At 43.1% G+C, this 26,129-nt stretch overlaps 3 protein-coding genes across 3 annotated transcripts; all 3 read left to right on the forward strand.

Moving 5' to 3' along the window:
• Positions 1 to 2,136: 2,136 nt before the first annotated feature.
• On the forward strand, positions 2,137 to 3,456 carry LOC140076090 (E3 ubiquitin-protein ligase TRIM7-like). The gene has a single exon (XM_072122597.1). The coding sequence runs from the start codon at positions 2,137 to 2,139 to the stop codon at positions 3,454 to 3,456; it is 1,320 nt and encodes a 439-aa protein (XP_071978698.1).
• Positions 3,457 to 13,401: 9,945 nt separating this feature from the next.
• Positions 13,402 to 15,097, forward strand: LOC140076091 (nuclear factor 7, brain-like). The gene is given in 2 exon segments (XM_072122598.1): positions 13,402 to 13,506; positions 13,508 to 15,097. Coding segments are annotated over 2 exon segments (1,494 nt in total). The 3' UTR covers positions 14,897 to 15,097.
• Positions 15,098 to 20,257: 5,160 nt separating this feature from the next.
• LOC140076092 (nuclear factor 7, ovary-like) lies at positions 20,258 to 21,439 on the forward strand. The gene has a single exon (XM_072122600.1). It carries the CDS (start codon positions 20,258 to 20,260, stop codon positions 21,437 to 21,439), a length of 1,182 nt encoding a protein of 393 aa, XP_071978701.1.
• Positions 21,440 to 26,129: the final 4,690 nt, after the last annotated feature.

A 26,129-nucleotide genomic window follows, 5' to 3' on the forward strand; every position in this document is an offset into this window, starting at 1 on the left:
GGACCTCGGCGCAGCAGTGACACATGCTGGATATTGGGCGCGCGGCCTTAGTGAATCCCGGCAGACCCGAATACTCATCGGACAACGCGCCGCAGGATCACGACTGGACCGGGTAAGTAAATGTGCCCCACTATGTTCCATAATTTATTAATTTTTTTTTACCATTAGATTTTCGGAGCTTTTAAAAATGGACTCTAGACCATCAGATCTGGGACCCAACTCAATTTGTGCCTGAAAGCTGCTTGGAAATTCAGTGATGGTTTGGTTTCCAAATCCAAATATATCCAATTTGGTGACCACACCGATTTTTTTCTTTAAAAAAAAATGTATTAAGAAAGCTAGAAAACTATAAGTAGATATGTTCTTGGTTTATGACATTTCACTAAATGACTGGATATGAGAAGCCACAGGTGATGTCAGGTATCAACATGTGCCCCGAGCTGATCTCTCCCACATTGTTGAAGGCTTGTGTCCTCCCCCCACATCACCTAATCAGAGCCACCTCGACAAAAACATTAACCAATAAAAATAAAGAAACAAGTTACCTAAAAAGAACTCGAGCTATAGGAAGAAATAGTCGCCAGCGCAGATAGTCTGCGCAGATATATCAGGAATCTGGAGCCTATGGAATACATCCAACACCTTGGGAGGGTCAGGGGAAGGAACATCATGTGTTGGCGCACCAGACGCTAGCACGTGATAAATCCACCACATAATGTCTGAGACCGATCATATGAAGATATATCCTTTCATATATCACTTGTAGATAAAACAGGAAGAAGCTGCACTCCGGAAAATAAAAAGATTTATTCCCCCCTGGTACAGAGTAGGGTAGCAGTAGTTTTCCTTTCATATATCATATAGACGAAGTCTTTGGTGCCGTGTCCCTATCAAACTGTTTTAATATTCATGGCGCCAAGAGTTTGTCCTTTCATTAACACCTGTGACTGCGGTTTAGACCTCTGTTCACACTACTGGTTATCACCTATAAGAAATTCCTGCCAAGCACTGAGACATATACTGTAGGTGTTATAATCCGGGGAGACAATTATTAATACTAATAATAATAATTAGTTTAATTCTATCCAGGTGGTCACAATGGGCAAAACGTGACTAACATGGCATGAGCTCCTCTACGAGAGATGACCAGACTCCTCTTCTCCCCTACTTTGAGGAAACTTTATGTGGTAAAACCAGAAAGTTTTTATTTTAGTGCAAAGATCTTCCACTAATTCCTATACGCTCACTGGCGGGAAGTGATATATAAGTGATCTTGTACGGCAGGAGAAGGTCAATAATCCCATAAATAGAACGGGACAAAGGGAGATCCATAACTTGTAGGTGAACACTATAAAAGAAAACCTCCAACAAAATAAAATCTTTCCTTCCATCTCTAATAAAAATCATATAAAAATATAATCAATTATTCCAATAAAACCAGTAGTATAAATAAAAACTTCACCTCATCTGCTAAAAAACAGGCCACAATATGGGCAGATAGACCAAATAATAAAAGAAAAAACTTCTGGTTCATTAAATCTAATGGTTTATTACGAAAATTATTTTATTGTCCAAATGTCATAAAACCGTAAAAACCTGCACATATTTGGTATCTCCATAATCGTAGTGACTTGTAGAAAAAGGTAAAATGTTATTCAATGATGTAATATGAGACATAAAAACGAGAACTAAATTGCAGTTTATTTGAAAATATTAATTTAGGAAAAAGTGAAACTGAGGCCTAGTTTCCATCCCAGCACATCCTGGAGAGGTGTGAGACCCCCGCCCTGACATTACCCTCACAATAGTAACGTCTCCAGTCATTCAGGTGCTGATGCTGCTCCCCTGGCTCTCAGTGCAAGTGAATGGGGGAAATACACATAAAGACAATGAGAATGTAAATCCCTTTCATTATGAATAGGTCTCACAGTCACACCCAGGACCGCAGGGGTTGGTGCTTCTGCAGGACTCTCCACCCTTTTACTGTATATAAGATGATGTTTCACTCCTGAATCCTTCAGATGAGACACAACTTCTGCCGCTCGTGACGTGAGAAAGAAGCATCAGTGACGTCCGATCTTGGAAAAGAACAGGAATCTTTGGAATATAATGGAGAATTTATCTACTCAGCCTAAGATGGAGGAGACCAGAGTCTGCTGCACCTACTGCGATTCTCCTGAACCGGCTGTAAGAACATGTCTGCAGTGCGAGGCTTCTTTCTGTGAGAAACACTTACAGAGACACAGTAAGTCCTCAGAACATATTTTAGTTGATCCTGATGTTAACCTGGAGGAAAGAAAATGCTCCACACACAAGGAGGCGCTGAAATACTATTGTCCCATGGATTCCAGCTGTATCTGTGTGTCCTGCTGGGTGGCTGGAGACCACAAGGGACATGAGGTGGAGATATTGGATGTGGCTTCTGAGAAGAAGAAGGAGAAGCTGAGATCTGCTGTTGAGAAAATGAACTCAGATAAAATGGAAGCAGGAAGAAGAATCCAGAATCTCACAGATCATGGGGTAGAAGAAGAAAAGCAATTATCTGGACTCACGGAGAAAGTCACTAATCTGTTTACTGATCTCAGGAAGAAGCTGGATGATCTAGAAAGCAGAGTCCTGGGTGAGATCTCAAGACAGAAGAATCGGGTGTCACTCTTAGTCTCTTACATGATCAAACAGATGGAGCTACACAAGGATGAGCTGAGCAAGAAAATTCATCAATTTGAGGAGTCATGTGATATCACAGATCCATTGACCATCTTACAAGATGATTTAATCAGAGGTGACATCAGTGATCAGAGCTATGATGTCAGAGATGTAAAAGCAGCTCAGTGCCGGGATGATGTCATAGTGTTACAGATGTTACACAGAGGACTGCTGCGCTTTGCTGATGATCTGAATAATATAGGGATGAAAAGAGAGTTCCCGGTGATGGAGAAATCTGAGGTATTACTGGATATAGACTCGGCTAATAATTACATTATTATATCAGAGGATCTCAGATCTGCCTCTTATACCTCTACATCACAGAACAGACCCGATGGGCCAAAGAGGTTCAAGGGTAATCATGTGTTCAGCTCCTGCAGCTTCTCCTCTGGGAGACATTACTGGGAGGTGGATGTGAGTCAGGCCAAGCAATGGATCATTGGAGTGGCCGGGGAAAGTCTGGAGAGGAAGGAGAACCGTCTTCAAACTATTTTTTTAAACCAGAAATTTTGGGCTGTAACATGCTGTAAAAAACTTATTGTGAGTCATAACAATATGTACAGGCACTTGGAAACAAAGTCTCCTGTGAAGGTTGTTGGGATCTATCTGGACTATGAGGCCGGGCGTCTGTCCTTCTATCAGCTGTGTGACCCCATCAGACTCTTATACACCTTCACCACCTCCTTCTCCGAGCCGCTCTATCCTGCTTTCCATGTACTTGAGAATTGCATGATTAGCATCATAAAATAATAACATGCAAATGGTGACTGTAAAGTCTTAACATGATTCCTTGTCTTATAGGATCCTATTATTTTTGGTCATAATGTTATTACGGAATATATTTTTATTGCAGTTCCACAGCAGTCACTCAGAGCAGGGGGAGGGGTTTAGGTCACTGTTAAGATCTGAGGGCACTTAATTTAGGATCACCATTGGGGCAGCTATAATATTCTTTGGCAAACAGCTGCTAAAAATGTTTTATCCAAGTGTACAACTTGAGCACAGAACTACCGTAAAAATGTGGTTTACAAGAGAATTATCAAAACCAATGATGAAATGGCTCTTGTTGTGAAATTTGATGAATTTTCTAGATTTTTTGTGACCATGAATTTTTCATTATTGCACATAAGATTCTAGATATAGTATTGGTGTATTAGTAGTGTTTGTCTGATTATACTGATCAAATCTATTTTTGTAAAATGTAATTTCCTTATTCTTCTTTAGTTCTAATAAAATATTTTTATGAAATCTGATTGTGAAAATCTTTTTCTGTCGCTTCACAAAACTTTAATAATTTGTATACTTAGTGACCGGATATAGGCAATCCATGTCACAAACCACTTTGGTAGAAATCGTCATGATCATCCGGGCCACGTTGTGAACAAGAAGCAATAGAGACAATGTGACTGGTTTGCTATTAGAGGCTCCTGGGCATGTGACCTCAGATTAGACATCTGACCATATCATTGGGTGGGTGGCTCTGCTCGGAACATTTCATTGGGGGGAGCACTGCAGGGGACATTTGATTTGGGGGAAGCACTGCTAGGGACATTGCAATGGGGGGAGCACTGGTCGGGACATTGCATTGGAGGGAAGCACTGCTGGGGACATTGCAGTGGGGGGAGCACTTCTGGGGACATTGCAGCATTGGGGGGAAGCACTGCTGGGGACATTGCAGTGGGGGGAGCACTTCTTGGGACATTGCATTGGGGGCAGCACTGCTGCGGACATTACATTGGGAGAAGCATTGCTGGGGACATTACATTGGATGGAGCAATGCTGGGGACATTCCAATGGGGGAAGCACTGCTGGGGACATTCCAATGGGGGGAGCACTGCTGGGGACATTGCAATGAGGGATGCACTGCTGAGGGTTGGGAGGAGCATTTGGGAGGAGCAATGCAGGGGACATTGCAGTGGGGGGAGCTCTCTGGGGACATTGCATTGGGGGCAGCACTGCTGCGGACATTACATTGGGAGGAGCATTGCTGGGGACATTACATCGGATGGAGCAATGCTGGGGACATTACATTGGATGTAGCAATGCTGAGTGCATTCCAATGGGGGGGAGCACTGCTGGGGACATTGCAATGGGGGTTGCACTGATGAGTGCATTGCATTGGTAGGAGCAATGCAGGGGACATTGCAAAGGGGGGAGCACTGCTGGGGACATTGCAATGGGGGGAGCACTGCTGGGGACATTACATTGGGAGGAGCACTGCTGGGGACATTGCAATGGTGGGATCACTGCTGGGGACATTGCATTGGGGGGAGCACTGCTGGGGACATTCCAATGGGGGAGCACTGCTGGGGACATTGCATTGGGGGGAGCACTGCTGGGGACATTCCAATGGGGGGAGCACTGCTGGGGATATTGCATTGGGGGGAGCACTGCTGGGGATATTGCAATGGGGGGAGCACTGCTGGGGACATTGCAATGGGGGGAGCACTGCTGGGGACATTACATTGGGAGGAGCACTGCTGGGGACATTACATCGGATGGAGCAATGCTGGGGACATTACATTGGATGTAGCAATGCTGAGTGCATTCCAATGGGGGGGAGCACTGCTGGGGACATTGCAATGGGGGTTGCACTGATGAGTGCATTGCATTGGTAGGAGCAATGCAGGGGACATTGCAAAGGGGGGAGCACTGCTGGGGACATTGCAATGGGGGGAGCACTGCTGGGGACATTACATTGGGAGGAGCACTGCTGGGGACATTGCAATGGTGGGATCACTGCTCGGGACATTGCATTGGGGGGAGCACTGCTGGGGACATTGCATTGGTGGGAGCACTGCTGGGGACATTGCATTGGGGGGAGCACTGCTGGGGACATTCCAATGGGGGAGCACTGCTGGGGACATTGCATTGGGGGGAGCACTGCTGGGGACATTCCAATGGGGGGAGCACTGCTGGGGATATTGCATTGGGGGGAGCACTGCTGGGGATATTGCAATGGGGGGAGCACTGCTGGGGACATTGCAATGGGGGGAGCACTGCTGGGGACATTACATTGGGAGGAGCACTGCTGGGGACATTGCAATGGGGGGAGCACTGCTGGGGACATTGCATTGGGGGGAGCACTGCTCAGGACATTGCATTGGGGGGAGCACTGCTGGGGACATTGCATTGGGGGGAGCACTGCTGGGGATATTGCATTGGGGACAGCACTGCTGGGGACATTGCAAAGGGGGGAGCACTGCTGGGGACATTGCATTGGGGGGAGCACTCAGGGCCGGATTAAGGTTGGTGGGGGCCCCTGGGCGCAAAATCTGGTGGAGGCCCCCACTGAGTGCAGCGTACATACACGTCCTCCTGCTCACTATCCACTATCCCCGCAGTAACACCGCTACATACAGCCGCCTCTTCCCCAGTAACACAGCTACATACAGCCGCCTCACCCCTAGTAACACAGCTACATACAGCCGCCTCTTCCCCAGTAACACAGCTACATACAGCCGCATCATCCCCAGTAACACAACTACATACAGCCGCCTCATCCCCAGTAACACAGCTATATACAGCCGCCTCGCTCCCAGTAACACAGCTACATACAGCCGCCTCATCCCCAGTAACACAGCTACATACAGCCGCATCATCCCCAGTAACACAGCTACATACAGCCGCATCATCCCCAGTAACACAGCTACATACAGCCGCCTCGTCCCCAGTAACACAGCTACACACAGCCGCCTCGCCCCCAGTAACACAGCTACACACAGCAGTCTCATCCCTAGTAACACAGCTACATACAGCCGCCTCGCCCCCAGTAACACAGCAACATACAGCTGTCTCGCCCCCAGTAACACAGCTACATACAGCCGCCTCGCCCCCAGTAACACCGCTACATACAGCCGCCTCACCTCCAGTAACACAGTTACATACAGCCGCCTCGCCCCCAGTAACACAGCTACATACAGGAGTCTCATCCCTAGTAACACAGCTACATACAGCCGCCTCGCCCCCAGTAACACAGCTACATACAGCCGCATCGCCCCCTAACACAGCTACATATAGCCGCCTCACCCCCAGTAACACATCTTTATATATACCTTCACCCCTACCAGATATGCAGTCCCATGTAACATACACCTCAGCCCGCACCAGACATGCAGTCCCGCAGTTTATACAATTACACACATTTATACACTGATATATTCACACCTTTATATACACACATAAAGTTCTACACTCGTATGCTTGCACCCATATATATACAAGTATACACACACATTTATGTACCCATATACATTTATACACTAATACACAGAGTATACACAAACTCATAAAGTAAATACACACATACGGTATATATACATCACACATACGGCATACACATTATATATATATATATATATATATATATATATATACATACACACACACACATACAGCAAATACAGACACATTCAGTATATACAGCATTTTCACACACATACGGGAAATACACACACACATTCAGTATATAGAACATATACATACATACCATATACACAGCATATAAACATACATCATATATACATATATATAAGCATATATTTAAATGTGCACATATATATGCTTATACAAATATATGTGTGTATAAATACAGTATATTCATCTATACACAGTATTTACACATATACACAGTATATACACAGTATATACACATATAGACAGTAGATGCATATATACACAGTATATACAAATATACACTTTATATACACAGTAGAATCATATATACACAGTATATAAATATATAGACAGTAGATGCATATATACACAGTATATACATATATACACTTTATATACACAGTAGATGCATATTTACACGTTATATACACAGTATATACATATATACACATATACACAGTATATACATATATACACATATACACATATACACAGTATATACATATATACACAGATACACAGTATATACATATATACACATATACACAGTATATACATATATACACATATACACAGTATATACATATATACACTTTATATACACAGTAGATGCATATTTACACATTATATACACAGTATATACATATATACACGTTATATACATATATACACGTTATATACACAGTATATACATATATACACATATACACAGTATATACATATATACACATATACACAGTATATACATATATACACATATACACAGTATATACATATATACACAGATACACATATACACAGTATATACATATATACACATATACACAGTATATACATATATACACAGTATATACATATATACACAGATACACAGTATATACATATATACACAGTATATACATATATACACACAATATACATCATATATACACACATTTAAATAAATATGTAATGTATACTTACCCTTTTAGGGTGTTCGGCTGTCCCGTCAGGAGGGTGTTCGGGGGGAACGGAGGACGGCTTCTTGCTCCGGGGCGGACAGTTGTCAACTGCATGTTCCACGGTGGGTGGTATCGGCGGCGATATGCGGAGGATGACTGCTTGGTCCCGGGGGGGGGGGGGGGGCGGCGCGCGGGGAATCGGAGGTATTGAGCGGAGGACGGCTGAATGTTCCGGCGGAGGGGGGGGACGGAGGACGGCTGAATGCTCCGGCGGGGGGGGGGGGGGGGGGCGTTGAGCGGAGGACGGCTGAATGTTCCGGCAGGGGGGGGGGGCGCGGGGAGCGGAGGACAGCTGAATGTTCCGGCGGGGGGGGGGCGCGGGGAGCGGAGGACAGCTGAATGTTCCGGGGGGGGGGGGGGGGGCGCGGGGAGCGGAGGACAGCTGAATGTTCCGGCGGGGAGGAGTGGGGGATGCGGAGGATGACTGCTTGGTCCCGGGGGGCGGCGCGCGGGGATGGGAGGCTGAATGTTCCGGCGGGGGGGGGGGGACGCAGGACGGCTGAATGTTCCGGCAGGGGGGGGGGGGCGCGGGGAGCGGAGGACGGCTGAATGTTCCGGCAGGGGGGGGGGGGCGGGGAGCGGAGGACGGCTGAATGTTCCGGCGGGGAGGAGTGGGGGTTGCGGAGGATGGCTGCCTGTTCGGGCAGGAGGGGGGGTGGCGGCGGGGGATGCAGGGTAAGGCTGCGGGATGGGCGGGCAGGGGGCGGATGGCTCGGCCATGCAGCTGAAGGGTGGGGAGGCGGTAACTTGTTCCGGGGGCGGACAGGTGGGCGGGCAGGCCATGCAAGGGGATATGTGTGGAGGTGGTGACGTGTGCTGAGGGCGGACGACTAAGGGAGGCGGCGGCTGAGGAGTCGGACCGGGGGACGCGATCTGGTGGAGGCCCCCTGGGGGGGCAAGATGGTGGGGGCCCCGGGGCTCGAGCCCCGGGAGCCCCGCCTATAATCCGGCCCTGGGAGCACTGCAGGGGACATTGCAATGGGGGGAGCACTGCTGGAGACGTTGCGTTTGGGGGAACACTGCTGGGGACATTGCATTGGGGGCATTACATGTGGGGGGAGCACTGATCAGGACATTACATGTGGAGGAGCACTGCTGGGGACAATGCAATGGGGGATGCACTGCTGAGGGCATTGCATTGGGAGGAGCAATGCAGGGGACATTGCAATGGGGGGTGCACTGCTGGGAACCTTGCATTGGGGGGAGCACTGCTGGGGACATTGCAATGGGGGAGCACTGCTGGGGACATTACATTGTGGGGCGCACTGCTGGGGACATTGCAATGGGGGGAGCACTGCTGGGGACATTGCAATAGGGGGAGCACTGCTCAGGACATTACATTGGGGGAGCACTGCTGGGAACATTGCATTGTGGGGAGCACTGCTGGGGACATTGCAATGGGGGGAGCACTGCTCAGGACATTACATGCGGAGGAGCACTGCTGGGGACAATGCAATGGGGGAAGCACTGCTGGGGACATTGCACTGCGGACAGCACTGCTGGGGACATTGCAATGGGGGGAGCACTGCTGGGGACATTGCAATGGGGGGAGCCCTGCTGGGGACAGTGCATTGGGGGAAGCACTACTGGGGACATTACATTGGGGGGAGCACTGCTGGGGACATTGCAATAGGGGGAGCACTGCTGGAGACGTTGCATTTAGGGGAGCAGTGCTGGGGACATTGCATTGGGGGCATTACATGTGGGGGGAGCACTGCTCTAGACATTACATGTGGAGGAGCACTGTTGGGGACAATGCAATGAGGGGAGCATTGCTGGGGACAATGCAATGGGGGAGCACTGCTGGGGACAATGCAATGGGGGGAGCACTGCAGGAGACGTTGCATTTGAGGGAGCACTGCTGGGGAAATTGCAATGGGTGGAGCACTGTTGGGGACATAAAGCCTTGCACTATACATAGCGTTTCCCTATGTGCCAAATAAAACTAAAAATGTAAAACAAAATTAATTATTAACTAGCCCTATGTGAATTTTAAAAAAACAAGGTTAAAACATTTTTTTAGTAGTGAACAACAACAAAAAAAGCTACGGCTGACAAACCACTACATCTGAGAAAATTCTAATACATTAAAGGCCTGGTCATACCTGGTCTCCACATGAAGGGGACATTCAAAGATGGCCGCCCCTGGGTCAGTATATATCACACTAAGGCCCCTGCACATGATTGTATATGGAGGCTGTATAAATATTTCTGTCCACACGTCTATATACAGTTATAGATGAAGATGCGTCAGGCTTTTACCTCACACATATCTGTATCTCTGTATCTCTCCTCCTGTCAGCAGACTTTGGCTTTATAGTTATAGTGCAGGGAACTATCTCCATTATTTCTAGAGATATTTTTCACATATTTCTGTTCTCCTGATGAAACTTCTCTTCTCTTTCATCTCTTGACCTTTTCTTATTATCTTCTCCATCTTTTACCTCAGGATCCTATTATCTCCCTTCTCTCTCATCTCATCTCTACCTCTCACTTCTCTTCTCATTGGCCAGTTATTCCAGAGGGGAGGAGCAATGAGCCTGACCTAACAAGTTTGGCAGCTCTCCTAGCTAAGCTTGGTTGTCATGTGCTCCAATACAATCTATGACACATTATACCAAGGCCAACAAAATCCACAAGCAGGAGCCCAGAGGTGATATACACATATGAGGGGACACTACAGCCCCTCACACAGTAATGGTGGTTATCTGTCCTCCCTGTCACACAGCTCCAGCACACCAGGGCTCATGAAGACGCTGCAGTACAGAGTAGTAATATGTCATATATCAGCCATGTCTGCAGTAAGTGATCACTGGGCGATGTATCTATATACATTCGCCATATCTACAGCATGTGAGGTAATAATACTCCAATATACATCCGCCATATCTACAGTATGTGAGGTAATAATACTCCAATATACATCATCCATATCTACAGTATGTGAGGTAATAATACTCCAATATACATCAGTCATATCTACAGTGTGTGAGGTAATAATACTCCAATATACATCAGTCATATCTACAGTATGTGAGGTAATAATACCCCAATATACATCAGTCATATCTACAGTATATGAGGTAATAATACTCCTGCCATAACTACAGTGTGTGAGGTAATAATACCCCTGCCATAACTACAGTATGTGAGGTAATAATACTCCAATATACATCCGCCATATCTACAGCATGTGAGGTAATAATACTCCAATATACATCAGTCATATCTACAGTATGTGAGGTAATAATACTCCAATATACATCAGTCATATCTACAGTATGTGAGGTAATAATACTCCAATATACATCAGTCATATCTACAGTATGTGAGGTAATAATACTCCTATATACATTAGTCATATCTACAGTATGTGAGGTAGTAATACTCCAATATACATCAGCCATATCTACAGTGTGAGGTAATAGTACTCCAATATACATCAGTCATATATACAGTATGTGAGGTAATAATACTCCAATATACATCAGCCATATCTACAGTGTATAGATATGACTTTGTATTTAGAACTTTCAGTGTACTGACCAAATAAGCTGTGCTCACAACCTAACAAGTCCCTGCAGGTCCCATCCACGAACTGAATACCAAAGTAGCTTTACACATCAAAAATAGAAAAAAGTTAACCCTTTAAGGACCTGGCCCTTTTTTTTTTCTTTTTTTTTCACTCCCCACAATAAAAAATCTATCTATATATTTTTTTTACACGTAAAGAGCTCTGTAATGGCTTGTTTTCTGCGTAGCAAATTGCAATTCATAGTGACGGTATTACTATACTATACTATACTATACTGGGAAGCTGGAAATAAATTCAAAATGCAGTAAAGTTGGTGAAAAAACGCATTTGCAGCGTTTTCTTGTGGGCTTGGAATTTACAGCTTTCACTGTGCACCACAAATGACATGTCTACTTTATTCTTTGGGTCAGTACAATCACGGGGATATCAAATTTGTATAGGTTTTATAATGTTTTCATTATAGATTTACAAAAATTAAAAACTCGTGTAGAATATATATTTTTTTTATTTTGCCATCTTTTTTATACTTCGGTGTACAGAGCTGTGGGCGGTATCTTTTTTTTGCGACTTTTGATGAAGTTTTCAATGCTACCATTTTTAGGACTGTGCAACCTTTTGATCACTTTTTATTGATTTTTTAAAATATTTTTCGAAATGGCAAAAAAGTGCAATTTTTTAATAATAATAATTATTTATAAAGCGCCTACAGATTACGCAGCGCTGTACAAACCATGCCAATTTGACTCTAGGTGCTATTTTCCGTTACGGGGTTAAACACAGTGAAAAAACTTTTTTATATTTTGATAGATCGGGGATTTTCGGATGCGGCGATTGTGATTTTTTTGTAGTTTTTTTATTATAATTTTTTAAAAAAAATTTTAATTTTACTATTTTTCAGACTCCCTAGGGTACTTTAACCCAAGGTAGTCTGATTGATCCTATCATATACTGCCATACTACAGAATGGCAGTATATGGGGATTTATATCCTCATACATTACAATGTGCAATTAGCACATAGTAATGAATGGGTTAAATCCAGACAGCTTTAGGTCTTCAGAAGAGGCTGTCATGGCAACCGGTCACCGCTCCCCGACGACGTCACGGGTAGCGACGTTCTCCAACAAAATGGCGGCGCCCGCTAGCACCGATCATGAGTGTTACTGGTAAGTCTCTGCCATATGCAGCAAAGACTTACCGACTATGGAAAGTGCTCAGCCCATGAGCCCTCTGCATGCACCCGCAGCAGACCCCGTGACGTGATATTACCCTTTTAAAGGGTTAAAAGGAACAAACACTAGTTATGTACAATCTGCACATATTTGGTATCTCCATAATCATAGTGACTTGTAGAAGAAGGTGAAATGTTATTCAATATCACAATACTTAAAATACAACAACAAGGCTCAAACATAGTTTTTTTCTAAATTCTCCCACAGAAAGTGTTAATAAACATTATTCAATAAGCCAAGATGAAACTGAGGCCTAGTTTCCATCCCAGCACATCCTGGAGAGGTGTGAGACCCCCGCCCTGACATTACCCTCACAATAGTAAAGTCTCCAGTCATTCAGGTGCTGATGCTGCTCCCCCGGCTCTCAGTGCAGGTGAATGGGGGAAATACACATAAAGACAATGAGAATGTAAATCCCTTTCATTATGAATAGGTCTGACAGTCACACCCAGGAGCGCAGGGGTTGATGCTTCTGCAGGACTCTCCACCCTCTTACTGTATATAAGATGATGTTTCAGTCCTGAATCCTTCAGATGAGACACAACATCTGCTGCTCGTGTATTGTGAGTGCGCTGGATGTACAGGAGGCGGCTGGAGGATATTCCTGTCCTGACTGCAGAAAGAAGCATCCGTGACGTCCTTAATCACCTAAAGAAAAGGAATCTTGGGAATATAATGGAGAATTTATCTACTCAGCCTAAGATGGAGGAGACCAGAGTCTGCTGCACCTACTGCGATTCTCCTGAACCAGCTGTAAGAACATGTCTGCAGTGCGAGGCTTCTTTCTGTGAGAAACACTTACAGAGACACAGTAAGTCCTCAGAACATATTTTAGTTGATCCTGATGTTAACCTGGAGGAAAGAAAATGCTCCACACACAATGAGGTACTGAAATACTATTGTCCTATGGATTCCACCTGTATCTGTGTGTCCTGCTGGGTGGCTGGAGATCACATGGGACATGAGGTGGAGATACTGGATGTGGCCTCTGAGAAGAAGAAGGAGAAGCTGAGATCTGCTGTTGAGAAAATGAACTTGGATAAAATGGAAGCAGGAAAAAAAATCCAGAATCTCACAGATCATGGGGTAGAAGAAGAAAAGAAATTATCTGGACTCACTGAGAAAGTCACTAATCTGTTTACTGATCTGAGGAAGAAGCTGGATGATCTAGAAAGCAGAGTCCTGGGTGAGATCTCCAGACAGAAGGATCAGGTGTCACTCTCAGTTTCTGACATGATCAGACAGGTGGAGCTACACAAGGATGAGCTGACCAAGAAAATTCATCAATTTGAGGAGTCATGTGATATCACAGATCCATTGACCTTCTTAAGAGAAGATTTATTCAAAGTTGATGTCAGTGATCGGAGCTGTGATGTCATTGGAGATGTAAGAGAAGCTCAGAGTCTGGATGATGTCGTAGTGTCACAGATATTATACAGAGGACTGCTGCGCTTTGTGGAGGATCTGAATAATCTAAAAAGAACGAGACAGTTTCCAGTGATGGAGAAATCTGAGGTATTACTGGATATAGACTCGGCTCATGATAACATCATTATATCACGTAGTCTTAGATCTGCTTCTTATACTGCAACGCCACAGAATAGACCTGATGGACCCAAGATGTTCGAGTCGTGTCAGGTGTTCAGCTCCTGCAGCTTCTCCTCTGGGAGACATTACTGGGAGGTGGATGTGAGTCAGGCGGAGAAATGGATCATTGGAGTGGCTGGGGATAGTCTGGAGAGGAAAGTGGTGGGTAACGAGTCATTTATTGGTTTTAATGAGAAATCCTGGGGTTTGATGGTTATTAATAGCCTTGGTGTGCTTCATAACAACATATTTACAAGTCTGGAATCAGAGTCTCCTGTGAAGGTTGTTGGGATCTATCTGGACTATGAGGCCGGGCGTCTGTCCTTCTATCAGCTGTGTGACCCCATCAGACACTTACACACCTTCACCACCTCCTTCACCGAGCCGCTCTATGCCGCCCTCTGTATGTATGACAATTGTATCCTCACAATCTTAAAATAATTTAGCAAAATTGTGGCTGTAATATGTTAAAATGATTCTCTGCCTTCTAAGATCCTCTCATTTCTATTTCTGTGCTGATTCATTACTGAATATATGTTAATGGACATTTCTTTTGGTGCCAAAGCTTCAGATTTCCTCCATAGATGTAGAAATAAGTGATAGATATTACTGTTCTTCTCACTTGTACTTTATTAATTTGCTGTTGATGTCTTATGTGATTACTGTTGCATTGTGATCAGAAATCGTTATCTTCTACTAACGAGGAATAGATAACAATGTCTATTGTTTGTCTGTTTAGATTTATATCCTTTCTATGGTCCCATAATAATGGTTTTAACAAGATGAAATAAACAGTTAAATAATAAAAAGTTTTAAAGCACAATTTATTTTTTCCATGTGTCTGACTGATGGATTCACTTTGTTAGATTTATATGTCTCTATGGTAACAGACAACAAACAAAAAAAATCTTTTTCCTACTTCATATTCTACTGTCTGTCCCTCCTTGTAGAAGAAGGTCAATGGAGGGATGACGGCTAAATCAGAACACCCAAGGTTTATTTATTGTCAGTTACCATGGATACGCATAGATCTACCTGTGAGCTGCATGCACAGAAAGATAGGGAAAAGGTCATCAAACCCAGGAAAGCGTTTCATCATTTCTCATGGGAAATGTACTGGGGTAATAACAGGGATTTTGTTGAGAATGCAGTCATGGACAGTGTAGACCCCTCGGCTCTCTGCAGAGTGTTTTTCCACCATTACTCCCTTCTGCTCTGAGCGATGGCTGTGGCTTACAGATTCCCTTTATAATCATATAACCGGCTCATGTGTTATGGTAAAAAACAAAAGCCGCTGATAAATCAGCTCTTGCTCCTAGTTGTGCCTACACGATAATAAGCAAGGAAGTAAGAAAGGAAGCTTAGGTTTGCTGCATCTAATTAGTTATTATAATGCGGCCATATTGGATCAAGTACGTCAGTGCGTGATGTTAAATGTTAAAAAACACTGGATACAGATAGAGAACGATGCATCGCCACAGCCCCCAGTAGTTTATAGCCAGCCAGCCCTCAGTAGTATAAAGCCGTCCAGCCCCCAGTAGTATATAGCCAGCCAGCCCCCAGTAGTATATACCGGCCAGCCCCCAGTAGTATAGCCAGCCAGCCCCCAGTAGTATAGCCAGCCAGCCCCCAGTAGTATATAGCCGGCCCTTTCAAGTATTCAGCCAGCCCCCTTAAGTATACAGCCAGCCAACCCCCTTAAATATACAGCCAGCCAGCCCCCTTTACTCTACAGCCAGCCAGCCCCATGTAGTATATAGCCAGTAAGCACCCTTTAGTATATAGCCAGCCCGCATAAAAAAATAAACAAACATACTCACCTTCCGTCTGCTATGCTTGTCGCAGCTTCCCTATGCTCGTTGCGGGTTCTCTTTTGTCTTCTTTCCACTGTAACAGCCGGCAGAGATGCATCCATGTGATCTGCTGGCCGGCGCACACTATGACGCCACCAGCGGCAGCATCATAGTATGCGCCGACCGGCAGATCACATGGCTGCGGCTCTCTTGGCTGTTACAGCGGAGAGAAGACAGATGAGGACCTGCGACGACCATCGGGGACACCGGAAGGTGAGTATGTAAGTTTATTTTTTTATTGACTCGTATATAAGCCGTGGTAAGTTTTTTCAGCACATTTTAGGTGCTAAAAAACTTGGCTTATACTAGAGTATATACCGTTTATCCTTTTTGATGATCACACCTGTGTAGCTAGAAAACTACAGATAGATATGTTCTTGGTTTATGACATTTCACTAAATGACCGGATATGAGGAGCATGTGGCCCGAGTTGATCGCTCCGTCATTTTTGAAGAAGGATTGTGTCCTCCCCCCATGTCACCTAATCAGAGCCCTCTCGACAAAAACATTAACCAATAAAATTAAAGAAACAAGTTACCTAAAAAGAACTCGGAGCCATAGGATGACATTTCTCGGTGTTCTGGTGTAGATATGAACCAGCAGAACCTGGTATAGAAATGACCGCCAGCGCACATAGGGGGTCATTTACTAAGGGCCCGTATCAGGTTACCCGAATTTTACCATTTTGCACCGTTTTTCCCTGAATTGCCCCGGGTTTTTGGCACACGGATTGTGGCGCAACGGCGCCGGAATGCACGCGTCGGAAATCGGGGGCGTGGAAAAACTGATTCAGAAAAACTGACGTATTTTTAAAAAAAAATGTGTCGCATGACACGCACTTACCTGCACCCAGGATAGCTTGGTGAACTCCAGTGAACTCCAACGGACTTCATCGCAGCAGTGACACCTAGTGGATACCTTAGTGAATCGCCGGAAGACCCGAATCCTCCTCAGAGAACGTGCCGCTGGATCGCAAATGGACCGGGTAAGTAAATCTGCCCCAGAGTATCCAGATAGTTCAGGAATCTGGAGCCTATAGAATACATCTGACCCTTTGGGAGGGTCAGGGGAACACCATGTATTGGTGCACTAGCACGCGATAAATCCACCACATAATGGGGCAGATTTACTTACCCGGCCCATTCGCGATCCAGCGGCGCGTTCTCTGCACAGGATTCGGGTCCGGACGGGATTTATGAAGGTAGTTCCTCCGCCGTCCACCAGGTGGCGCTGCTGCGCTGAAAATAATCTGAACGCGCCGGAATGCACCGAGCTGGACCAGGTGAAGGTAAGCGCTTCCCAAGCGACACTTTTTCGGTTTTTAAATGCGGCGGTTTTTCCGAATACGTCGGGTCTTCGTTCGGCCACGCCCCCCGATTTTCGTAGCGCGCATGCCGGCGCCGATGCGCCACAATCCGATCGCGTGCGCCAAAATCCCGGGGCAATTCAGGTACAATCGGCGCAAATCGGAAATATTCGGGTAACACGTCGGGAAAACGCGAATCGGGCCCTTAGTAAATGACCCCCATTGTCTGAGACCGATCATATGAAGATATATCCTTTTATAAATCACTTGTAGAAAAAACACAAAGATGCAGCACTCTTGAAAATAAAAAGATTTATTCACCCGTGGTACAGAGTAGGGTAGCAGTAGTAGTCATCATATGGATGACGTCTTTGGTGCCGTGTCCCTATCAAACTGTTTTAATATTCATGGCGCCTAGAGTTTGTCCTTTTATTAACAACTGTGACTGCGGTTTAGACCTGTGTCCACACTACTGGTTATCACCTGTCGGCTACGACTATCACACGCTGGCACCCACCATCAGGACGCCAGCGTTCTCTTTGTTTATTATTTTTGTGTCCTGAATGAATGTAGGATATAAGTTTTCATTCTAAGCAATCTTATCCTCTGCGGTTCTCCTGACGAGCCCCACCATAAGGGGTGAAACGCGTAGAGGTGGAGAGATGAGAAGTTAGGGCATAAGTGATTGTAGCACAGAAGGACTGTTCCATGAGCAGGGAACAATCCCCGTAATTGCCTTACTGGGTACAAATTGAATACTAGGCAACAAGGATATCTTTAATACGCTACATACCTACCTGCTTAATGGCCATTGAGAAAACTTGCATCTGCTAACTATCTATGCAGGGTGCACTCTCTGAGCCGTAACAGTCCTCTTTTATTACCAGAGGTAACAGTGTGTCACTCTGTCATCATCTTCATCCTAATACACACTGATGCACACATTGGAGAGTTTTTTAACATATGTTTATTAAAAGTTATATTTTAACTTTCCCCAATTATACCCGTGACTCCTACTGGTTATCACCTATAAGAAATTCCTGCCAAACACTGAGACATATACTGTAGGTGTTATAATACGCGGAGACAATTAGACCTTAAATAATAATTAGTTTAATTCTATCGAGATGGTCACAATGGGCAAAACATGACTAACATGGCATGAGCTCCTCTATGAGAGACGACCCGACTCCTCTTCTCCCCTACTTTGAGGAAGCTTCATGTGGTGTCATCTGTAACATCTGTCTAATATCAGACACTACATTATACAGAACCCGGTGTGAATGTCTCCTGTGGTCACTTTGCCTAAATCTCCAACTTCTGGAAGATCTTGACCTCTCTCTTCCTTCTACATTGGGTCCATTGTCCTGTGGATTTGGGTCATAAATCGTTGTTTTGCTTCCATATAATTCATAAAACCCTGTGTAGATGGTGTCTCTCGGGACTGGGTCTCTATAGGTGGAATGTTTTTACTGGATGACTTTATACTTGCACTAAGATCAAATAGATGATAGAATATTAACCTGAGATGTAAGGAGCCTGAATATGTATAATCTCTGGCTGTTATGTACTTGTAAAGCCAGAAAGTTTTTATTGTAGTGAAAACATCCGAGTTTCCAGGGAGATCCATGGATTTCCAATTCTTTCCTATACTCTCACTAGCGGCAATTGATATATAAGTGATCTTGTACGGCAGGAGAATGTCAATAATCCCATAAATAGAACAGGACAAAGGGAGATCAATAACTTGTAGCTGAACACTATAAAAGAAAACCTCCAACAAAATAAAATCTTTCCTTCCATCTCTAATAAAAATCATATTAAAATATAATCAATTATTCCAATAAAACCAGTAGTATAAATAAAACTTCACCTCATCCACTAAAAACAGGCAACAATATGGGCAGATAGACCAAATAATAAAAGAAAAAACTTCTGGTTCTTTAAAAGTAGCAACACAAATACACTGGTTTATTAAGAAAATTATTTTATTGTCCAAATGTCATAAAACCATAAAAACCTGCACATATTTGGTATCTCCATAATCGTAGTGACCTGTAGAAGAAGGTAAAATGTTATTCAATGATGGAATATGAGACATAAAAACCAGAACTAAATTGCAAATTATTTGAAAATTCTCACACAGAAAGGTTAAATAATAATTATTCATTCCAGTAAAAGTGAAACTGAGGCCTAGTTCCCATCCCAGCACATCCTGGAGAGGTGTGAGACCCCCGCCCTGACATTACCCTCACAATAGTAACGTCTCCAGTCATTCAGGTGCTGATGCTGCTCCCCCCCGGCTCTCAGTGCAGGTGAATGGGGGAAATACACATAAAGACAATGAGAATGTAAATCCCTTTCATTATGAATAGGTCTGACAGTCACACCCAGGACTGCAGGGGTTGATGCCTCTGCAGGACACTCCACCCTCTTACTGTATATAAGATGATGTTTCAGTCCTGAATCCTTCAGATGAGACACAACTTCTGCTGCTCGTGTATTGTGAGTATGCTGGATGTACAGGAGGCGGCTGGAGGATATTCCTGTCCTGACTGCAGAAAGAAGCATCCGTGACGTCCGATCTTGGAGAAGCAAAGGAATCTTGGGAATATAATGGAGAATTTATCTACTCAGCCTAAGATGGAGGAGACCAGAGTCTGCTGCACCTACTGCGATTCTCCTGAACCGGCTGTGAGAACATGTCTGCAGTGCGAGACTTCTTTCTGTGAGAAACACTTACAGAGACACAGTAAGTCCTCAGAACATATTTTAGCTGATCCCGATGTCAACCTGGAGAATAGAAAATGCTCCACACACAATGAGGTACTGAAATACTATTGTCCTATGGATGCCACCTGTATCTGTGTGTCCTGCTGGGTGGCTGGAGATCACAAGGGACATGAGGTGGAGGTATTGGATGTGGCCTCTGAGAAGAAGAAGGAGAAGCTGAGATCTGCTGTTGAGAAAATGAACTCCAAAAAAATGGAAGCAGGAAGAAGAATCCAGAATCTCACAGATCATGGGGTAGAAGAAGAAAATAAATTATCTGGACTCACTGAGAAAGTCACTAATCTGTTTACTGATCTGAGGAAGAAGCTGGATGATCTAGAAAGCAGAGTCCTGGGTGAGATCTCCAGACAGAAGGATCAGGTGTCAACCTCAGTCTCTAACATGATCAGACAGATGGAGCTACACAAGGATGAGCTGACCAAGAAAATTCATCAATTTGAGGAGTCATGTGATATCACAGATCCATTGGCCTTCTTACAAGATGATTTAACCAGAGGTGACATCAGTGATCGGAGCTGTGAGGTCATCGGTGCTAAAAGAAAAGCTCAGAGTCTGGATGATGTCATAGTGTCACAGATATTATACAGAGGACTGCTGCGCTTTGCTGATGATCTGAATAATATGAGAAGAAAACAACAGTTCCCAGCGATGAAAAAATCTGAGGTATTACTGGATAAAGATTCTGCTTCTGAAAAGATTTTTATTTCAAAGGATCTTAGATCTGCTTCTTATACTTCTACATTACAGAACAGACCCGATGGACCCAAGAGGTTCAAGTCCTGTCAGGTGTTCAGCTCCTGCAGCTTCTCCTCTGGGAGACATTACTGGGAGGTGGATGTGAGTCAGGCGGAGCAATGGATCATTGGAGTGGCCGGGGAAAGTTTGGAGAGGAAGGTGGATGGTAATGGATCTTATATTGGTTATAATGAGAAATCCTGGGTGTTAAATGTATATAGTACACTTGGTGTGCGTCATAACAATATATTCTGGGATCAGAATCTTAAAATAATGAACATCCACAAGCGGCTGTAAATAGTTAAGGTGATTTTTTGGTCTTAGATACTTTCACTTTTGGACAAAAATAATGTAATGATTTATTACTAAATGTATTTTTATCACCGTTTCTTCTCATGCTGTCCACTCAGGAGGCTGTGACAGCTGTCACTCAGAGCAGATGGGAGGGGTTTGTGTTGTAGGTCACAGTCAAGATCTGAGGGCACTTTATAAAGAATCACCATTTGGGCGGCTGTAAAAAGCTTCAGATGATGAAGCAATAGAGAAATTACCCCATAAAATTGTGGTTTACAAGAAAATTATCTGAACAAATAATAATATGGCTTCTGTTGTAAAATATGATGAGGTTTTCTTGATTTTTTGTAACCATAAATTTTTTACATGTGGACATAAGATTCCAGATATAGTATTGGTGTATTAGGATTGTGTGTCTGATTATACTGATCAAATCTATTTTTGTAAAATGTAATTTCTTAATTCTTCTTTAGTTCTAATAAAATATTTCTATGAAATTCTTTTTTTGTCACTTTGCAAAATCGTTATAAATTTCTATACTTAGTGACCGGATATAGACAATCCATGTCACAAACCACTTTGGTAAGATGGAAAGATGATCAATTATTATTAATAATTCCAATATAACAACTAGTAGTAGAAATTAATACTTTATCTCCATTTAAAAATCCCTGGCCCACATACTGGATCTCTATAGTTGCTCCATTTGTAAAGGACTATAAATGTTATACAGGTGGTCCCCTACTTAAGGACACCCGACTTACAGACAACCCTTAGTTACAGACAGACCCCTCTGACCTCTGGTGAAGCTTTCTGAATGCGTTACTTAAGTCCCAGGCTGCAATGATCAGCTGTAAGGTGTCTGTAATGAAGCTTTATTGACAATCCTTGGTCCCAATACAGCAAAAAATGTTCAAAAATTTTTTTTTGTCTGGATCTACAGTTGGATTTGCATACAAATTCAACTTAAGAACAAACCTCCGGACCCTACCTTGTACGTAACCCGGGGACTGCCTGTATATCAAAACCACAAAAGAACAATGTTTGTATTATTTGTGTTCTTTTTGTGTTAATTTTATGATTTAAGGAAAACCTCAATTAAAACTATACAGTGAAAAAGTTTTTTTCATTTTTTGTAACATTATCTTCAAATAAAATTACGAAGAGTGGGAATTCCGCTCCCCCCGATTACGTGGCCATTAACACCCGTGCAGATCACGAGCAACGATCACTCTGGCTTGAGATTACTGAGGCACATAGGAAAACGCACGATTACAGCTTCCAAATGATTGCACGATGCAAAAGTAAAATGCAAGGCTTTATTCCATCACATAAATAAAAAAGACTCAGTGCCAGGGGATGCAGCAAGCAAGTAGTCTACCTGGCATCGTGCAATCATTTGGAAGCTGGAATCAGGCGTTTCCTTATGTGCCAAATAAAACTAAAAATGTAAAACAAAAATAATAATTATTAACTAGCCCTATGTGAATTCAAAAATTCTAATACATTACAGGCCTGGTCATACCTGGTCTCCACATGAAGGGGATATACAAAGATGGCCGCCCCTGGGTCAGTATATATCACACTAAGGCTACATTCACACTGCTGTATGGGGGGACGTATATACGGCTGACATATATATATATATATATATATATATATATATATATATATATATACGCCATGTATACGTTCCCCCCCACGGCAACGGGACAGTGCACCAATATGCGCCATATTATCACTATGGTGAGGGGCGGGGGAGAGCAGCGCTCGCCCTCCTCCTCTCCCCAGCACCGATGTGTGCCAGCCGTATTACGGTACGGCGGGCACACGTTAGTGTGAATATAGCCTTAGGCCGCTTGCACATGATTGTATATGGAGGCCGTATAAATATCAAATAACACTTCTATATACAGTTATAGATTAAGATGCATCAGCCTTTTACCTCACACATATCTGTATCTCTCCTCCTGTCAGCAGACTTTGGCTTTATAGTTATAGTGCAGGGAACTATCTCCATTATTTCTACAGAGATTTTTGTCACATATTTCTTTTCTCCTGATGAAACTTCTCTTCTCTCTCATCTCCGGACCTTTTTCTTATTATCTTCTCCATCTTTTACCTCAGGATCCTATTATCTCCCTTCTCTCTCATCTCCCTCAGCTCATCTCTACCTCTCACTTCTCTTCTCATTGGCCAGTTATTCCAGAGGGGAGGAGCAATGAGCATGACCTAACAAGATTGGCAGCTCTCCTAGCTAAGCTTGGTTGTCATGTGCTCCAACACAATCTATGACACATTATACCAAGGCCAACAAAATCGACAAGCAGGAGCCCAGAGGTGATATACACATATGAGGGGACACTCCAGCCCCTCACACAATAATGGTGGTTATCTGTCCTCCCTATCACACAGCTCCAGCACACCAGGGCTCATGAAGACGCTGCAGGACAAAGCAGTAATATGTCATATATCAGCCATGTCTGCAGTAAGTGATCACAGGGCGATGTATCTACAGCGTGAGAGGTAAATGGAGCAGATTCATGAGGAGACACAGTGACTACAGGAATTCATGAGGTAACACTCCTGCCATATCTACAGTATGTGAGGTAATAATACCCCAATATACATAAGTCATATCTACAGTGTGTGAGGTAATAATACTCCAATATACATCAGCCATATCTATAGTATATGAGGTAATAATACTCCAATATACATCACTCATATCTACAGTATGTGAGGTAATAGTACTCCAATATACATCAGTCATATCTACAGCATGTGAGGTAATAGTACTCCAATATACATCAGTCATATCTACAGTGTGTGAGGTAATAATACTCCAATATACATCAGTCATATCTACAGTGTGTGAGGTAATAATACTCCAATATACATCAGCCATATCTACAGTGTGAGGTAATAATACTCCAATATACATCAGCCATAACTACAGTATGTGAGGTAATAATACTCCTATATACATCAGTCATATCTACAGTATGTGAGGTAATAATACTCCTATATACATCAGTCATATCTACAGTATGTGAGGTAATAATACTCCAATATACATCAGTCATATCTACAGTATGTGAGGTAATAATACTCCAATATACATCAGCCATATCTACAGTATGTGAGGTAATAATTCTCCAATATTCATCAGCCATATCTACAGTATGTGAGGTAATAGTACTCCTATATACATCAGTCATATCTACAGAATGTGAGGTAATAATACTCTAATATACTCCTGCCATAACTACAGTGTGTGAGGTAATAATACTCCAATATACATCAGTCTTATCTACAGTATGTGAGGTAATAATACTCCAATATACATCATTTATATCTACAGAGCGTGAGGTAATAATACTCCAATATATACATCAGTCATATCTACAGTATGTGAGGTAATAATACTCCTATATACATCAGTCATATCTACAGTGTGTGAGGTAATAATACTCCAATATACTTTAGTCATATCCACAGTGTGTAGATATGATTTTGTTTTTACAACTTTCCGTGTATTGACCAAGTAAGCTGTGCTCACCACCTGCAAGTCCTACTCACGTAATGAATATCAAACTAGCTTTACACATCAAAAATAGAAAAAAGTTTAACCCTTTATGGACCAGGCCCTTTTTTGTTTTTTTCATTTTTATTTTTCACTCCCCATAATCAAAAATCTATAACTTTTTTTTACACGTAAAGAGCTGTGTGATGGTTTCTTTTCTGTGTAACAAATTGCACTTCATAGTGACGGTATTTATTATTCTATGCCATGTACTGGGAAGGGGGAAAAAAATTCAAAATTCAGTGAAATTTGTTAAAAAACGCATTTGCTGCGTTTTCTTGTGGGGTTGGAATTTACAGCATTCACTGTGCGTCATAAATGACTTGTCTACTTTATTCTTTGGGTCAGTGCTATCACAGGGATATTAAAATTCTATAGGTTTTATAATGTTTTCATACTTTTACAAAACTTAAAAACTCGTGTAGAATTTTTTTTTTATTTTGCTATCTTCTGGTGCTAATAACTTTTATATACTTTGGTGTACGGAGCTGTGGGTGGTATCTTTCTTTGCGTCTTTTGATGAAGTTTTCAATGCTACCATTTTTAAGACTGTGCAACCTTTTGATCACTTTTTATAGATTTTTTTATATTTTTCAAAAAAGTGCCATTTTTGACTTTGGGCGCTATTTTCCTTTACGGGGTTAAACACAGTGGAAAAAACCTTATTATATTTTGATAGATCGGGCATTTTCGGATGCGGCAATATCTAATGTGTTTGTGATTTTTACTTTTTTTTTACTATTTATATCAGTTCTAGAGAAAGGGGAGTGATTTGAATTTTTAATTATAATTTTTTAGTTTTACTTTTACTATTTATCAGACTCCCTAGGGCACTTTAATCCTAGGTAGTCGGATTGATTCTGTCATATACTGCCATACTACAGTATGGCAGTATATGGGGATTTTCATCCTCATACATCACAATGTGCAATTAGCACATAGTAATGAATGGGTTAAATCCAGAAAGTCTCGGGTCTTCGAAAGACCCGAGGCTGTCATGGCAACCGGTCGCTGCTCCCTGATGACATCACGATGCTAGCCCGTGAGCCCTGCCCATGCACCCGAAGCCGACCGGCGACATAATGGTCGTGAAAGGGTTAAAAGGAA

The sequence above is a fragment of the Engystomops pustulosus genome, chromosome 8 (assembly GCF_040894005.1).
Source record: "Engystomops pustulosus chromosome 8, aEngPut4.maternal, whole genome shotgun sequence".
Lineage (NCBI taxonomy): Eukaryota > Metazoa > Chordata > Amphibia > Anura > Leptodactylidae > Engystomops > Engystomops pustulosus.